This window comes from Onychomys torridus, chromosome 20, assembly GCF_903995425.1.
Source record: "Onychomys torridus chromosome 20, mOncTor1.1, whole genome shotgun sequence".
Taxonomy (NCBI): domain Eukaryota; kingdom Metazoa; phylum Chordata; class Mammalia; order Rodentia; family Cricetidae; genus Onychomys; species Onychomys torridus.
The window spans coordinates 38,890,552-38,909,344 of record NC_050462.1 but is presented as its reverse complement, the minus strand read 5'-3'; the positions used below and the strand labels follow the sequence as shown (position 1 = coordinate 38,909,344).

Sequence of the window (18,793 nt, the reverse complement as noted above, 5' to 3'; positions counted from 1 at the left end):
TTTTTTTTTTTTTTCCTTAATAGGATTCTGTTCTATACTTTCTTGCCCTGGCAGTTCTGAAATGTGTTTGAAATCATATATTTCTTTGCACAGAAAAAGATGAATCATTTATTTCCCTTAAACAAAGGACACAGTGTTTGAATGCTTTGCCTGTGTGCGTGTGCTAGTGACCAAAATGAACAGGTTTGGAAAATAATAGTTTTGACATTCTACCATGAATATACAGCTCTATATTTTTGTTTTTTAGTATTTACCAAATAACAGTTATTAGTATAGCTATTCAAAATATCTGAACAAATGAAAGCAGTTGCCCACAAACTTTAAAGCAACCGTCACAGGTGTCTTATTGCTTTGGGTGGGGGGTGGTGGTGACCGGCGATGAGTTTTGTGAAAAATGTATTTACAAGTTCAGCAAGTGGCATGGCTCAGAACCAAAGGGAGCCGCGTGTCATTCAGTACAGGTGCCGTGTGCCCCTCAGTGGACCCATCTGCAGTCAGCTGAGCTAGATGAGTTTCTATTTGCCTACCCATAAAGTGAATCTCATGTCATCAAACTCTTCATTCTTAAATTCTTTAGTCTTGGATTTTAAAAAATAGGATCATATCACTAATTCTCAGTGTTACTACACACTCTAATTCATTATCAGAGATGTTCAGCTATTTAAAAAAGAAATGTGTCCTTAAGGGGGAAAGAAAAAAAAAAAAAAAACAGGTCACAAGACATATCCTGTTTGATCATCTGTTGCATAGGGAATAGCATACATCTTAGTTAAAATCATTCCTATATTTGGGCAAAACATTTACCACCACCTATTATGGTCTCCTACGTGCATTGTTGCTGAAACGGTTTAAGAACACCTAATGCTATACCTGTACCCCTCCCCCTCTGGCAGGCCTGGCAGTTCACCCATCCTAGCTCCCCAAGCAGGGCCAGCTTTACGGAAATCCAGGTTGCTTCTGTTCTTACGTTAATGACTTCATAGCGAGAAACTTACTTCATTAAGGAAATTATCATAGAGAATATTGTCCAACGGATGTTTCTCTTTGTAAAAAGTGGGTAGTAAGATGGATGGTAAAAAAAGTTTCCTCTGATCTTAGTTGTGGGAAGGGGTGGGCTGCTTTCTACCATGGGGCCTGGTAGCGGTCATTGTCAAAGAAACCTCTTCAGGTTGGGAAGGGGTGTGAACATGAGCCGTGAGGGAGGAGATTTAAAAGACCTCTGTGCTTGCGGTTAATGCCACGTGATTCTCTGTGCTTTGGCAGTCACAGAAATCTTAAAGGGATTTTTTTTTTTTTAGCACCATGTAGATATTGTCTTTTGTCCCGCTTTATAAAAAGTGCTGCTATAATGTGTTAGTGGGTTCTCGTGTTTCTAGATTACCACCGTGGCTGGGCTGTTGGAAGAAAGCGCTGTTCTGTTCGCTCCAGTCTCCTGGCAGAGCCTGCTGCTCTGTTGACTTCTGGGAGGCCAGTGGGTTTCTGCTAATGACCAGGTCCAGCTTGTTGCCAGATTCAGCTATGAGCGGCACTACCAGACAGCAGTCAAAATCCCTGGTCCGGACGTGGTTAACCTGCCAGGCCAAGAAGAGCCACTTTCAATGACTGTGGTAACCACTGCTCCCAAACCCAGAGTCAAACTGCTTAATCTCAAAGTTGGACCATGCTGTTTGACTACATAGTGACGCGGTGTCCGGGTCCCTCTTCATCCTCTGCAACTGCCTGTTGGGAGCTGGAGAGTAAGCCACCATCTCCCTGTCCCCACACTAAGGTCACCCCTCCCAAAGTCTCCTGTGGCTGAAGGCTACCCCATTTTACAGCTGAAGAAAACAAAGCTTAGAGCAGTAAGCTGCTTTTGCTTTATACTAGCAGTGGGAAAGGGTTCCCCAAGGACGTAGTTCCGGGCAGGCTGGCTACCATGATGTTTAGTTCCCTTGATTAAGAATGAAACCACCCCCACCTCAACTTACACATGCTCTATGCACTCCTTTACAATTCTCTTTCAATGCCTTTTTTTGTGTGTGGGGGGGTGGATCTGGGAATTGAACTTCCGGGTTTTCATGCATTCTAGACAAACACTCTATGATGGAGCTATATTCCCCATCCAAAGACAACACTTGTTAAAATCACCGGCATTCAATTACCAGTCCTGGCAGTCTTTTTTGAGGACAAGTGCTGGGCACTGAGATGAACCCCGTTTTTTTGTTTGTTTGTTTGTTTTTGTTTTGTTTTTCAAGACAGGGTTTCCCTGTGTAGCTTTGCGCCTTTCCTGGAACTCACTCTGTAGCCCAGGCTGGCCTCAAACTCACAGAGATCCGCCTGGCTCTGCCTCCCAAGTGCTGGGATTAAAGGCATGCGCCACCACTGCCCAGCTTGAACCCCATTTTAAACTCTGGGAACTGCAGAGTCCTCAGCCTCCGTGGCCGTTATCAGTTTACTCCTCTGGACACCTGCCTGTCCCTTAGCTCTCCTCTGAAGTAACGAGTGATGCCCTGGGCCTGAGAATAACACCACACCCATCCATGTCTCAAGCTGTGGGCTAGAGATAAACACGGAGGGGCATCTTTGCCTCTGGCTGCTTCCTGCTCACACTGCTCTTTCAATGGACCACTCACACATTTGGCCTCCAACTTCCAGGCTCCCAGTACAAACTGCTAGTTGCTACCTCCTCTCTCTTCTTTATTCTTCATTGGTGTCTGTGTGACTTGGGGACAGAAGAGAGGACTGCCCTGCTGGCTTATGGTGCTTTCCTTGTCCGGGATCCACCATGGAACAACGCTGAACCATTACAGAAGCACATTATATTTGTACTCTCCCAAGACCCAGGGACTGCCCCAAGGTGGTGGGGGAATGGAGGCATTGACTCTGAGAGCCAGGACCATATGCAGCATAAACTGGACGTGGGCTGGACAAGAGCCACCAAGGCCTCTTCTGTAAATATGTATCCCATATAAGGGCCCCCAGTTATTGAGACAACTCGGAGAATTTGTCTGTGGTGACATATTGTGTACTCTAATAAACTTGCCTGAGGATCACAGGATAGAGCCAGCCACTAGATGAGACATAGAGGTCAGGCAGTGGTGGCACACATCCTTAATCCTATCATGCGAGGCAGAGATCTATCTGGATCTCTGTGAGTTCAAAGCCACACTGGAAACAGAGCCAGGTAGTGGTGGCACACACCTTTAATCCCAGTACTGGGAAGCACACATGCCTTTAATCCCAGAAAGTAATATGGCAGGGCAGAGAAAGGTATATAAGGCACGAGGAAGCAGGAACTCACTCTCTTTAGGCTGAGGATTTTGTAGAGCTAAGAACTAGTGGCTGGTTGCTCTGCTTCTCTGATCTTTCAGCTTTCACCCTGACATCTGGCTCTGGGCCTTTTATTAAAAGACCATTTAGATTCGAACAACATTTGTCTTTGAACCATTCCCCAGGTCAAAGACCCAAATCCCTGTCACTGCTCATGACACACCTTGCTTCACTCTGCCTTGAGCCTCTAATATTTTCCTGTTTCCTGATGCTGCCAGAATTCCTCCAAGGTTCTCCTCCCTTTCTGGCTAGATGCTCATCACAGGTAACTTTATCTAACTCTGTCCTTCCAGATATCTTTGGCCCTGGCTGGAACGTCATTTCTAAGCAACAGATCAAACTTAGGAACTTATGTCCCATAGGGATGTGCTGAAGTTATGAAAGACTGGATAGGTCCAAAACAGGTAGCCTACCCACACCTCCCTGATCCCGTTGTGAACACCTGCTTCCCCACCATGTCTCCATTCATTCATAGTAATACTGTATCACTTTTCTCTGTGTTGTAGGCACATGTTCGTGTGAATGTGTTTTTTTTTTTGTTTGTTTGTTTTTTTGGTTTTTTTTTTGCAGGCAGGTGCATGTGCATGCATGTGAGCATGGGTGTGGAGGTCAGTGACAGATATCAGGTGTCCTCCTCCATTGCTCTCCACCTTTTTATTGAGACAGGGTCTCTTACTGATCCTGGAGCTCAGTGGTCTGGCTTGGCTGGCTGGTCAATGAGCTCCAGGCCATATCTAGGCTGAGGTTTGAGGAATAAACATTTGGATGGGAAGGACAGCTCAGTGTCAGAAATTTCAGGAAGCTGAAGTAGAATTCTTTCTCTCTCTCTCTTTCTTCCTTCCTTCCTTCCTTCCTTCCTTCCTTCCTTCCTTCCTTTCTTTTTTTTTTTCCCCCGAGACAGGGTTTCTCTGTGTAGCTTTGGTGCCTGTCCTGGCTCTCACTCTGTAGACCAGGCTGGCCTTGAACTCACAGAGATCCGCCTGGCTCTGCCTCCTGAGTGCTGGGATGAAAGGCGTGCGCCACCACCACCACCCGGCTGAAGTAGAATTCTTTATCCACTGTTCACTGTGAGTGCCAGAGTTAGATGACAAGAACAGAAGGGGAAACAAAGGGCCCAGGTATGAAGGGGAATGTGGAGGACACTGCTGCCTGTAGGTCAGAGGCAAGGGTTCAGGACTCCCTCTGAGGCCTTACCTGTAAGAGTCTGTCATAGGGCTTCAAGCCGCCGAGATCACCTGGCCCGGCTGGGCGGATATTTTTGACATACACTCCTTTCTCCAGCAGGCTGTCGGCCACACTGAACCCAAAGTCCTCCATGCCGGAGTCCTTGTATAAGGTCACCTGGAAAGTGTGAACATGTGAGAGTTAGTGGAGTGGGAGCCGTCCGCTGCTGACGTCTCTTGGATGAGGGAGCTTCACAAACAAATGTCAGCCACACAACGGACTCACAGTGTCAGCATTAGACAGCGTCTGCCACCCAGCCCTGCTGCTGTGCTCTAACCCCAAGAACATCCCTGGAACCTGTACCATCAGAACATGAGCTGTCAGAAGAGGGAAAATGAGTTGTATCTTTCTTTTTTATTGTTATTGTACCTCATCCTTTGGAAAAAAACAGTGTGTGCATGTATATTTGTGTGTGTGTGTGTGTGTGTGTGTGTGTGTGAGAGAGAGAGAGAGAGCTAGTGTATTGTGTGTGTATGTGTGTGTGTGCATGTGTATTGTGTGTCTCTCTGTGCATGTGTGGTTTGCATGCATGTGTGGTTTGCACGCACGTGTGCATGCCAGATGACAAGGTCAGGTACCTCGATACTCTGATCCGCCATTCTCTGCTGTATTCTCCTGAGACAGGCTCGCTCACTGAACCTGGAGCTTGCTGTTTTTCAGCAAGGCTCACTAGCTGTGAAGTCCTATCAATTCTCCCATCTCCAAGTCAACCCCTATCCCTTCCTGTCCCCCAGTCTGTACTGGGTTACAAACATGCATCGCCACACCTGGTTTTTACTTGGGTGCTGGGGATCTGAACTCAGTTCCTCATGCTTCCATAGCAAACACTGCTCTAACCCACCTACCCACTGATCTAACTCCCCAGACTCAGCACCGCCTCCTCCTTTCAAGTTGCAGGCATTAGGTACAGGACCTAGAGGGCACTAGCCCCAAGGTTGGAGAGAAGCTGGGGAAGTTGAATAATAAACCTTTCCTGCTTCCCACCAGCCTGGCGCTCTGCTAAGTACTATATTCTACACCCCCCCTCCCTTTGAACCAGTGCTCAGCTCACATGATTTTTTGTGCTGAGATACCCCACACAACCTCATCAACAAGCACTTTCTAAAACACCTCCAAGCGTTCCTATAACAAACGTTCCTTGGGGACACAGCCTGACCATTTCCTTTACTTGCCCAGGTTTTTTTTTTTTTAAGCAGCTCAGGGTGTCTACCCTCCATGCTGTAAATGACACCCATGCACCACACCGGAAGGTAGCTCCCGACAGCTTCCCCCCAGCCTCACTTCTCCCTCTGGTCACCTGCAAGAGACAGTCTGAGGCGGAAAGAGCAAACCATGTGTACACCGATCAAAGGCGTGAACGACAGGATCGGGATCCAAACGCACACGGAGTCTCTCCAGTCAGCACTTTATGTCCATGCGGGCTAGGAGGTGGCCGCTGCTTTTAGTAAGGTTTATTGGGTGCCCTCCAAAATCTGACCACATTTCAACAAGGATTTGGGCTTACTTCACAAACTAATCATCACACACACACACACAGAGATTTCTGTCAAACAGTAGAAACAAACCCCTCAGAGCTGTACAAGGCAAACATGACAGCTAGACCTTGTATAACAGGCTTAGAGTTTTATATCCAATTATTCGACTGAGGAGAGGTACTGACTACTGAAAGGAAATACAAAAGTGGTCAGTTTGGGGATTTTATTTCACTCGATAGAAAGCTTAAAAAAAAAAAATCAAGCTTTCTGGGTCAATACTATTTACCAGCCAGCTCTGTGGTTATGGTCATTTTACAGGTGATGAAATTCGATTTTATAGAGGGTAAGTAATCTGCCCAAGACCACGAAGGCAATGAATGGGCCAGGTCTGTCAGAATCCAGACACCCAATGCTTAACCAGCATACGCCACCAGCGGCCAGAATGCTTGCTCTGATGCTACAATGAAGGCATTTGTCCATGTTTACGTTTTCAAATGTCTCCAATTGGACAGTGTTTTGTAATTGATGGCATCTTGGGTCCTGGAATTATGGTAAGTATAGAAATATCCCATCCTTCCTAGTCTCTTTCCCCTAGGCATATCCTAAAGAAAGGCTTGGAACTGAATAAGGTGTGTGTGTGTGTGTGTGTGTGTGTGTGTGTGTGTGTGTGGGTGTGTGTGTGTGTGTGTGTGTGTGTGTGTGTGTGTGTTAGCAGGACATTTAGACAGGAACTCAGAGAGGGATGGAAACTTATCCAAGATCAGAGAGAAACCAAACAACAGAAAACTACTTCAAAATAAGGGTTCTGATTGAAAAGCTCTGTTCTTTTTGACCACATACTGCCTTCTTTAATGCATGGTTTCTTTACAATGCTGTTTTCCTATGATGACAATTACTGATGGAAGCAGAGGCAGAGATCCAGAGCCAACCACCAGGCTGAGCTCCGGGAGTCCAGTCGCAGAGAGGGAAGAGGGATTATATGAGCAAGGGGTGTCAAGATCATGATGGAGAAATCTACAGAGATGACTGGACCAAGCTCATAGGGACTCAGGAACTTTAGACCAACAGCTGTGAAACCTGATAGGACCGGATTAGGCCCTCTGCATATGGGAGACAGTTGTGTAGTTTGGTCTGTTTGGCCCCTGGCAGTGGGATCAGGATCTATCCCTGGTTCATGAGCAGGCTTTCTGGATCCTATAATGGGATGCCTTGCTCAGCCTTGATGCAGGGAGGAGAAGCTTGTTTCTGCCTCAACTGAATGTAGCAGGCTTTGCTGACTCCCCATGGGAGGCCTTACCCTTTTGTGGGAAGAGATGGGGAGTGGGTTAGAGGGGGGAGGTCTGGAGGGAGCAGGAGGAGGGATGAGAGGGGAATCCGTGGTTGGTACACAAAATGAATTTTTAAATTAAAAAAATAGAAAATAATAAGGGAATGATAATAAATTTCTTGTAATAAAGAAAAAATGCTTTATTCATTGGGCGGGTATAGCTCAATGGTAGACTAGTTACTTAGGATGTCCAAGGCCCTAGGGATGGCCCAACACTGCCAACCCTAACAACCTCCCCTCAAATCCAAACAAACAGAAACAACACAAGAAAGATTTAAGACCTTCTGTAATTATGTTTTTGTCTTAGGCCATAAGATGGGTGATATCTGCATTTATTTATTGGAGGAAGTTAAACCTTTAAAGTTTCATTTTATTTTATTTTATGTATAGGAGTATTTTGCATGCATGCATACATGTGTCTCATATAGGAGTATTTTGCATGCATGCATACAAACATGTGTCTCATATAGGAGTATTTTGCATGCATGCATAGATGTGTCCCAGATAGGAGTATTTTGCATGTATGTATGTATGTATGTGTCCCATGTGGGTGCCTGGTGCCTGCAGAAGCATAAAAAGCATGTCAGATTCCCAGAAACTGGAATTACAAATGGTTATGTGGGTGCTGGGAATCAAATTTGGGTCCTATGCAAGAGCTGCAAGTGTTCCTAACCACTTAGCCACTTCTCAAGCCCTGGGAAAAGATTTTTTTTTTTAAATAAAATACTAACGTATCAGCTCCTGTTTAGGCAGTCACTTTTTTTGGTGAGACTTTACGTACATGACAAAGTGGACTTGGAAAAGCCCATGAGGACTCAATTCTATACAAAAAAACACAAGCAACAGACAAAAGGTGGAGAGGGAGAGGTGGTCTTCCCCAGGGAACAGTGTGACAATTGGTAGTCTGTGCCAAACAGTCAGCGCTGAAAACATACAGACAGGTAACATTCTATGGACTGAGTAGGTTACATTTAAGAATATGTATGTATATTCTTAAATATATGTATACATACATGCATAGATGCATGAAGGAACAATTAATGAGAGAAGAGGCCACAGATTTGAAGGAGAGAGGGGAGGGGTGTATGGGAGGGTTTGGAGGGAGGGAAGGGAAGAGAGAAATGTTGTTCTTATAATAAAAATAAGAAAAATAAACTTCAAGTATCTTTTAAAATAAAGACACCAGAGTGCCAGGACTCCCTCTGCCCATCTCTCGGTGGCAGCAACTGTCATAAAGTGCACGGACTTCAGTCACGGTCATCTTTATTTCCTTGGGGAGTATTTTCGGAGGAATGTCCGACTGTAGTATGTGTCTCTAAGGAGCTGCTCATTTTCTTCTGAATTGACAGCTCTCAAATAAAGAAACAGTTAACGAGCGTCGGGAAGAATGCACAACATGACCCCTTACCGGAGATGCAAATTAAAACCAGGATGAGAAATGCCCCCAGGTAGAAGGGTCATTCTAAAAAAAAAAAAAAAACAGAAAAGAGATGCTGTCAAGGTTTGAGGAGAGAGGAGCCTATCACACACACTGTTGGGGGTAATGTAAATCAGTTCAGCTGTTGTATAGATCGGTAGGGAAGTTTCTTGAAAACTAAAAGTAGAATTCCATATGACTCTACGATTCCAATGCTGGATTTTCCAAAGTGAATGAATTTACTAAATCACAAAAATACATAGTCCCATGTTTATTCTAGTACTGGACACAACGGCTGTGATGTGAAACCAACCAATCAGTTGCCAACCCATAAATGAATAAAGAGAGTGTGGACTATGCCCACTGGAAGATTATTCAGCTGTCGGAAATACATCCTATCCCTTTTGGTTATATTGATGGAACTGGAAAACATCACCTTGAATATGTAAATCAGACATAAACCAGACCATTATCTCACGGGAGCACTCACTGGTGGGAGATGAAATGCTGACCTGAGTGAAGGAGAATGGCCATGAGAACAGGGAAGGGGCCTAGGAAGGGCCGGGTAGCAGGTGTCCAGCCATTATGAGATAGGACCAATGACTTCCGGTGTTCTGTGGCATAGGGAAAGAGTCTACAACAATGTATCGTGTACTTCAAAATAATTGGAAAAGTCTGAAGGTTCTGATCACATAGAAATAATGTTTGAGGAGAGAGTAATGCTAATTATCTTGATTTGATCATCACACACTGAACATATGTATCAAACTATTGTAATAGTATCTTCACCACAAACATGTAAAATAGCATGTGTCAATTACTAAGCATATCATGAGAACTATGCTGTTATAGAAAATTAGATGAAGCACACAGAGTGTAGCTGTATAGGACAGAAACATATGATATATATTATATAGACCCTGGATGCTATTAATTCACTGACACAAATTGGCCTTAATTATTGGCTATTCTCCAGTACCTAGCCCATCATTTCCCAAATTGTCTCAAAAAGTTTGTGTGTGTGTGTGTGTGTGTGTGTGTGTGTGTACATGTACCTGTACATGTTTCTATGTGTGAATATGGATGTGAATGTGCCACAGTGCACAGGTACAGGCTACTGGTTGTTGATTCTCATCTTCTACTTTGTTTCTGAGATGGAGTTTCTCTGTTGTTCTCTCCTGTGTTTACCAGGATGTCTGACCCATGAGTTTCCAAGGATTCTCCTTCTACCACTGCCCCCTCCCTGTAGGAGTAGTGGGATCACCACACCTGGCCTTATGTGGGTTCTGTGGATTTGAACTCAGGTCCTCACATTTGCATGACAAGTTCTTTCCCCACTGAGCCATCTTCTCCACAGCCCTACAAAAGTTTATTAAATCATCAGGATCCCAACAAGGGCCACTCATTGCCTTTGTGCTAGGCTCCATATTTCCTCTTGTGCAAGGCACATTCCCATCTACCTTCCCTAGTGCTACTGACTTACAGTAGCCCCCTAATCCAAGAGGGACTTCATTCCAAGACTGTGAATGTCTGAAACCATAGAGAGAGCACCGAATACTATCTCCAAGAACATGGATACCTTTACAGTTAACCCGATAAGATGATTTTGGGGGGTTTCTTTTCTATTGTTGTGACTAAAAGTAACTTGGAAGAGTCTATTTGGATTATAAGTTATAGACCATCATGGAGGGAAGCTAAGTCAGGGACTCAAAGCAGGAGCCGGGGGGCTGGCACCAAAGCAGAGACCATGGCAGGACACTGCTACTGTCTTACTCCTAGGCTCCTGTTCAGCTACCTTTCTTATATAGCTTGGGCCCACCTTCCAGGCATGGCACCATCCACAGTGGGTGCCATCCACATCAATTATCATGAGAAAATGTACTGTAGACGTGTCCCCAGGCCTGTCTGATGGAGGTAATTCCTCAACTAAAGTTCCCTTTTCCTGGGTGTATCAAGTTAATGACCAAGATTAGCCACCAGAGACAGTGACTTGGTCACTAACAGGCAAGATACGTTTGGGGTATGACTATGCTGGGAAAAGGGAGGAGTCACATCCTCAGTGGCAGGGTGTGAGATTTCATTGTGCTGCCGAGTATGGTGTAAACTTCACAATCTGAAGAATTTTTATTTCTGGAGTTTTCCATTTGATAGCTTCAGACCACAGCTGGCCACAGACAATTGAAACCACAAAATGTGAGAACATGGGATGGGGGAAGCAGCTAACTGGTTCACTGCAGCCGTGTCCTCTACCTGTAGAATGTTCTTCGACTCCACACGTCACATTAAACAGAAATTAGCTGTGGTGATTGATGCAGCCAGGGTATGTGGGGAAGCACAAACAGATTATAGGGGTGCAGTGGCTGCCTATGATATCACACTGCCCTATTGATCCATGCCCAGTTCACCAACAGATACCTGTGTCTGAATCAACAATTTCATTGGGGTTGCAGGGAATAACCTTTTTCTAGTACTGCCAATTTTCTATACTGTCTTAGGGTTGCTGTGAAGAGACGACATGACCACAGCAACTCTTATAAAGGAAACATTTCATTGGGGCTGGCTTACAGTTCAGAGGTTCAGTCCATTGGCATCGTGGTGGGAGATGGCAGCATGCAGACATGGTGCTGGAGAAGGAGCTACCTCTTGCAGGCATCAGGAAGTGGTCTGCCTCACTGGGCGAGGCTTGAGCATATAAGAGCCCTCAAAGCCCACTGCCACAGTGACACACTTCCTCCAACAAGACCACACCTACTCCAACAAGGCCATGCCTCCTAATAATGCCACTCCCTTTGGGGGGGCACTTTCTTTCAAATCACCACATATATGTAGTAGCTAGAATTACTCTGAAGAATTCTCCCTTCAATTAGTGTTGTCTGATTACTTGGATATATAGTTAGCCCATGAAAAGCAGAAAAAAATGCGATTTCGATTTCAGAACATAAAATTAATGTGCTAGATACTTCCAGGAATGTCTCAATGAGACTTTATCTGAGGGCAGGTACTTTTGTTGGAAAGGATCCGTTCAAGCTATGGAACTTTCCATATTTGCTGTGTTCAGCTGTGTTAGTATTCATTTGGATGCTCAGATGCATTTGTGTTTGGAAAAGATGGAGTGTCCTTCATGTTGACCCATGCATGACCCTTTTCCCGGCACCCGTTTGTTCTGACAGGATCTGTGTTTTTTCTAGCACAAGTTCTCACAGACGCATCTTGAATACTTCCTGTCCCTCTTCTGGATCAGCTACCACACCCAATCCTCGGCTAGAAGGGGAGCTTCCATGTTTTATTCTCAAAGGGAGGAAAAGCAGGAGGTGGGAAAGGGGAGCAGGCAAACAGCCAACAGAATGTTGATGGACCGACCCGTTTACTGGTAGGTGAAATCACTATTCTCGAGGCCCCTGACTATGCGCTGTTCCTTGGCTCTGTGGGCATTTTAGTTCTTTGTCATTTTCTTCTTTATTCTAGCCATGTTCCCCATGTGCTAAGCAGCATTCCTGTGGAAGGGTTATTCCTTCCAATCCTAAGCATCAGTGTGTTCTGTTCAGCGCTATGTTACTTGCAACTTGCTACATTGTGCATCCCTCTGGGCTCCCTGTGATTGGCTGAGGAAGAAGTAAGAAAATCAGCATCCATCCGCCCTGAGGTACCCTGAATGAGACAAGCCGAAGCTCATGATGGAAATTAGAAAGCCCACTTTATTCTTACAGCTGAGGCATGTTTTCCAACACCATCATCCAGAACCCTTGCATTTGGAGAATGGACCTGGAGTTGCAATGGTCTTCACTGCTCAACTGACATTTGACTCTTAGGCATCTATAAGCCAGAACCTGGGAGGGGCTTGTGGTGGTTTGAATGAGTATGGCCCCCATCAGCTCGTAGATTAGAATACCTGTTCACCAGGGAGTGGCACTATTTGAAAGGATTAGGAGGTGTGGTCTGTTGGAGGAAGTGCATCATTGGTCTTTGAGGTTTCAAAAAGCCTATCCCAGCACTTAGGAGGCAGAGGTAGGTGGATCTCTGAGTTCAGCCCAGCCTGGTCTACAGAGTTCCAGGACACCCAAGGCTACACAGAGATACCCTGTCTCAAAAACAAACAAACAAACAAACAAATAAACAAAATAACAACAGTAATTATCATCATCAACAACAAAACCAAAAAAAAAACCAAAAACCAAAAACAAAATACAAAAAGCTCATTCCAAGGCAAGAGTCTCTCTCTTCCTACTGTCTGTGGATCCAGATGTAGAACTCTCAGCCACTTCTCCAGCACCATGTCTGCCTGTGTACTGCAACGTTCTCCACCATGACAACCATGGACTAAACCTCTGAACTGTAAGCCAGGCAAATCAAACGCTTTATAAGAGTTGCCATGGTCATGGTGTCTCTTCACAGCCACCAAACACTAAGACAGTGCTTAGCAAAGAGTGATACCCAAACTGCCAATGTCAGCACAGATTAACTGGAAACACTGAGGATGAATGTCAACACAGTGGGCTAGTAGATTAGCTTGTGAGGTTCTGAGACCTGGTTACTGGCCAAGACCCTTTACTTTCCTGAGCCTCACATATGATGCATCCCAATGGCAAACTGTTCAGGATGAGGGGCTACTAACTGTTTTAAAATAGAAACCAAGGTTTCTGTGGAAAGATGTCCCGAGCTAGAAGATACTGAATTTTAATGGTCAGCTCTATCTTTCCCTCGGAGATTGCTTAGGAATAGTAAATTAACACAAATGAAGTTAATTATTTTAGAATCATATGAAAGACCCCAGAAATTAATAATATATGGGTGGGAAACACAGGCTGGCTACTCTCAAAATAGCCACAATAACTCATGCCATGCAGCTCTGCTTGCCTGGAGATCACTAGTGGTGATTTGATTTGTTTCTGGGCCCCCCAACATTTCTGAGGATCCTGAGGTTTTATCCCTATCTCCTCTACCCACAGTCGAAGCCTTATCCAGGCACTTTCTTACTATGATTCCTTTTGAACTTCCGATAACTCTGTGCAAGAAAATCATCCTTTCTTCTAATGAGGTCACTGAGCCTTGGAGACGTTGATGGAGTGACTTCTTTGATCTAATGCAAGCACGCTAGGATCCAATACTGGAAAATCTGACCTCATTTGCTGGGTGTCTTCTACCAATCAGGATTTCTGTTTGGATATAGAGTCTTCTCGCTGGCTAGGCAGCCTTTATTCATTTTCAACTGCCCAACAAGAGACAACCGCGCATCACGTTCCCTGTAGTTCTTCTCACGTGCGCCCTCTTGTGGCTTCCCAAGGAACATCACACATAATTCTGACTGAAGATGGCCATCCAGAAGCCGGCTGGTTTTGCCTTCTATTCTAGCCCACGGCAGCACAGTTTATCCTGCAGAATCTCTATTCAGGGGAGGCCTCTGGGTAAACTGAGGCATTAACATAGACAAAAGGTTTTTCTTTTGTAAAAGAGCCAATCCACCGCTTAAAACAAAACCGTGAGTAAGGGAATAGTTCAATGGACTTGGGTTCAATTCTGTGACTTCATTCTTGACGCAGTTGCTTCAGAGTCTAAAGCCTGAGCAGGAGCTATCCCAGGGGCAGGGGGCTACTGAGATTCAAGTTGGGCCTCGTTTTACATTTTTAAGCAAGTCAACCTGCTTGTCTAAACCATGTTGGAAATCCAATGCCTGACGCTTTACCCACAGCCAATTCATCCCCTTTCAAGGGCAACTGAGTGTAACCTCTCAAGCAAGTCACAGTAAGTGACAGCCACCCTGGTAGCAGTTCCTCAGCCCCGACAGCCTTCTTCTAGCTCGGTCTTTCGTGACAATCAAAGTTCTCGAAGATGCTGATTGCCTTGGAAGCCAGGAGACACTTGGGATTACTTCTGGCAGCCAGTACTGGGACAGCCATGTTTCTTTTAAACAAAAACATGTTTCAAGCAATGCCAGGTCTGAGGAGGGGCCTACCTTACCTGCAGATCTTGGAGAAAAAGAAAATAAAATATAAGACTCCATGGTCGTAAACTACTCTCCAGCCCCAAGAGGAAGCAGATCTTGTTTGGGTCACTAGAGAATCCCTGGTTTCCAAATAAATTGGGTCCATCAGGGGAGCACCCTTGGCAGAGGACAGGAAAGGCCAGCTGCTTCTGATACTGCTCCTGCTTCTGATATTGCTCCTGCTTCTGATATTGCTCCTGCTGTTCTTTGGCATCCTGTGGCCTTGAGAGCTGCGCTGTGAGATCAGGATCCAGTATTCTATGTATTGGCAATGGGGCTGACTTGGTTCTGGAGAATTTAGTGCCAACTGAGGGAGAGTGACCCTTCAGAAGGACCGTGGTGTATTAACAATTGCTTTTCTGGTTCACCACAGAGCACCTTCATAATACAGTCAGCACACACACACACACACACACACACACACACACACACACCCCCCCCCCGCCCCGAAACAAAACGTTCAACCCAGCCACAGGAGCTAATGGTCTCCTAGTAATGGTTTACTACGCCTCTGGATTGACTGCTCGCCTCAGCTGCTTCTGAGTTGGTTGGCTGTGTGCACGGGCACCAGTTCCCAGGGTCTCTTCTCAGAACCATCTGATGCTTGCTCATGGTACCAGCACTCTGCATTCAACCTCTGCTTCCTAGATCTCCGGTCACTCTAGCCTGGCTTCTCCAGCTCTTAGACCTTTCTAATTCCCTTCCAAGTTACAGATGTCTAATTCCCTATAGACCCACATGGGCCTCCTTGATTCAGGAACCAATTTGTCAGCTCTGGTCAGAGTCACACCATCCACTGACACTTAGCCTGTGGGACTTAGAGCCCAAGGTTACTGTCATGGGGAGGGGGGCAGGGTATGACAAGTTGGAACTGACCAGGCTCCTACTGAGCAGAGTACCAATTGTCTTAATTTTATTTCCTCATTGTAGATGTATTCCTGCAGATTAACACCACAAAGGGCTTCAGACAGGGAAGGTTTACTCAATCCCATCTTAGAGGGAAAAACACAAGCCCTTGGCTACACTGTTATGCCTTCAAGGAGCGTAACACTGCTGGACAAGTGATATAGTAAAGCAATATGGAGGGATAGGTACAGAGGGCTCTTCCTCCAGAATGTGGACACCAGTGTAGCAGAATGACCTTCAGGGAACCCACTGTTTTAAATGAGCATGCCATAGATGATATAAAACCCTACAACCTATAAATCAATGGTAACAGAGACACACAGGGACATCAGGGTGATGGATCCATGACAGAAGCCATAAGGAGCATCAAAAATAGCAACAAGGCACACTGTCTAGCTAGCACGCCTGTCTCCAATGGGGACTGCTGAAAGTCATCTGAGATGCGGGGACATCAGCTCCATTTTACTCACCTTCCTTGGACAGTGGAGGTGGACGACTCACAAAACACGATAACATGCCAAGGGAGCCCTGCCTGGCAGAGTGCGGATGACTTCCGCATCACGCTTTGGAAAGGACAGTGTGCCAAGGGCAGTCCCCAAGCAGAGCGATGCTGCCAGAGAACTCTTGCTCCACAGACTGATACAGACACCTCTTGGTTGCCTTTGAAAACAAGCTTTGTCATCTGCTGTCATCGTTACTGAAGCAAATACACAAGCACTTTGTTTTAAGGTTTAAAAGAACAGACCCACAACCATGGAGAAACAATGGAAAGCATACATTTTGAAGATTACCACGGACACTATTTAATGGAAACACGCAACCCAAACTCCAGTCCTGGTTGTCCTAGCCAGGTTTCTTCAAGAGTGTTTCACTATTGTTTACCTTGTTATGACAGGGGAGTATCTGCATCCTAGGCTGATACAGCGACAGACAAGGAGCCACTGGCCTCCATTCTCTGAGTAAACAGTCTCCTGGCTTTGTTGTCTGTCCTTGGTGTTTCCAGGTCTTATGGCACTTGCTCAAGTTTGGGCAGCAGACTACACCAGGGAAAATGTGCTTTGTAAGGTCTCTGTCCCCTGTAACAGGTGGCCCTGCTAACAGGTGGCCCAGCTCCCTGTTTGCAGAAGTGACGAAACCCAGATCAACACACTCTCTACTTGTGCAGAAAAAAGAGCCAAGCAAAGCAGTTACAGATAACTAGTCCATCCACCCACTGAGCTGCTTTTAGCTTCCATGGACATCTACAGCAGGTGGTCCTGCACCAGCAGTTTGGAGGTCTATGCCTGGCATGAAGACTTCTCTGAGGACTTCAAATATTTAGCAAAGAAAGAGATATGTGCAAGAAAGAGTTATGTATTTCATGTGCAAGAATGAGATATGTATTTCCCTTTTATTTTTCCTCCTGGTGCTGAGCCTGGAGCCTGTTCCTAACTTGGGGAGAAGGATGCAAAAGAAACCAGTGTTAACCACAGCACTCTGTCCAAGGAGTAAGACAGAGTCACCACACCTGCCCCTCTAAGCAGACTCAGACTGCAAATGCATGATGAACCTGGCTGAGGGGAAATCTGAGGGTACCGAGCTTCTAGGACCGACTCAAATGTTCTAGTGCTGTGCCATCTACAGCCTTAAATAGGAGACTCTGGAAAATTATTTTAGAATCCTTCTATGAAAAGGCAAACACATCAGGGTTAGAGTTCCTGATCCCAAAATTAACAACAACAACAACAACAACAACAACGACAACAACAAAAAAAAACAAAAGAAGAAAAGAAAAAAGAAAAAAAGGCAAATACAAATAGCTGCATACAATTCAGTGGTATACTTCTATTGAAGATCATGCACGGTGGCAGCAGGGGCAGGGACACTTGAGTGTCAGTATGAATTATTTTTAAAGTTCAATGGGGATGAATGTGGGGAACCCTGCCATCCTGCAAAAGAGCAGTTTTTGCCTTGAGGTGCGCAAGGAGGTGTAGCTGTGATTCATCTCAGAAACAGATCAAGTGGCCACCAAAGGATGCTTAAGACTCCAAAGGGAAAGGAGGAGAGTTATCAACGCGCTGTAGCTAAGATCACACATTCCTTATCTGCAAAGAGAAAGAGTGTGTGATAAGCTGCAGCGCCAAGCAGAATTCATTTGAAAGATAAAATACAGACCCTCCAGGGCCTGAAGCGGAGCTGCCCTTTCCTCTTCGCCTGCCACGCTGTTGTCTGGGATTTCATTAAAACAGACTCACCACCTATCTAGAGGCAGCAAAAACTTTCCTGGGTGATTCCTAATCTTTAGTCCTCAAGAGAAGCCACTGACAGTGTTGCTAAAATGTAAGTGTCCCTGAAAACACAGACTCTGTATTTTAACAAGCACCCCATGGGGACGGCCATCTCCTCTCTAAATCAACTGTCCTTTCCTTCTCAAATTGTTGTGTGTCATCTATTAGCAACTCTTGGAATTAGTTCAATGGCTGAAGGACAGGGAGAGAAAAAGAATGCAGGGCAGGAAGGCATGGGTAGAAATGAGGAGGAAGCAATGGAGTGAGAGCAAGCTGAGACACTCCATTTTCTTGTCACAGAGCCTATGGATATAGTCTTTGGGGCCGTGTTGATCCTGAATCTGCAGTGAGGCAGGACACACCATGGTTGTCAGAGCCCAGATGTGGGACATTCATAGTGGGACAAAAGGCTGGAGGTGGAGCTTGCATGAAGCCCTCAGCCACATCCCTAGCATCACATAAAACCAGGAATGGTGACACACACCTGTGATCCTGGCATCTGCAGGGCAGAAGCAGGAGGACCAGATATTTAAGGTTACATAATGAGTTTGAGGCCATCCTGGGCTATATGAGAACATGTCTTGAAAGAAAAAGAAATGTTGTGGCCAGACGTGTCCTTCAAAGACTCATCTGATTTCTCTAACTAGGCTTCCCCTTCCCTGGTTGTGCTGCTTCCCCACGACTTATTCAAATTTTGAATCTTGAATGGATTATGCCATCAATTAATCCAGAGCCCTCATTGTCTGATTGTTTATGGAAATGCCTGAGGACACCCAAAGGTGTGTTTATGAAGATCCTAGGTGTCTCCCTGCTCCATCCAGTTGTAAACTGTAGTTGGTTGTTTTACTCTTTATTCTTTTGGCTTTTGGGGGGGCCCATCACCTAGCT

At 45.4% G+C, this 18,793-nt stretch overlaps 1 protein-coding gene across 8 annotated transcripts in view; it reads right to left on the bottom strand.

Moving 5' to 3' along the window:
- Nucleotides 1-18,793, bottom strand: part of Grip1 (glutamate receptor interacting protein 1) — a 627,506-nt gene continuing 608,713 nt past the window's right edge. For all 8 annotated transcript variants that reach the window (XM_036169628.1, XM_036169632.1, XM_036169625.1 and 5 more), the window contains 2 exons: nt 4,504-4,650; nt 1-1,571 (listed from right to left, as the gene is read on the bottom strand). In XM_036169628.1, coding sequence (XP_036025521.1) covers nt 1,344-1,571; nt 4,504-4,650 — 375 coding nt within the window. In that variant the 3' untranslated portion in view covers nt 1-1,343. The remainder of the gene's footprint in view (nt 1,572-4,503; nt 4,651-18,793) is intronic.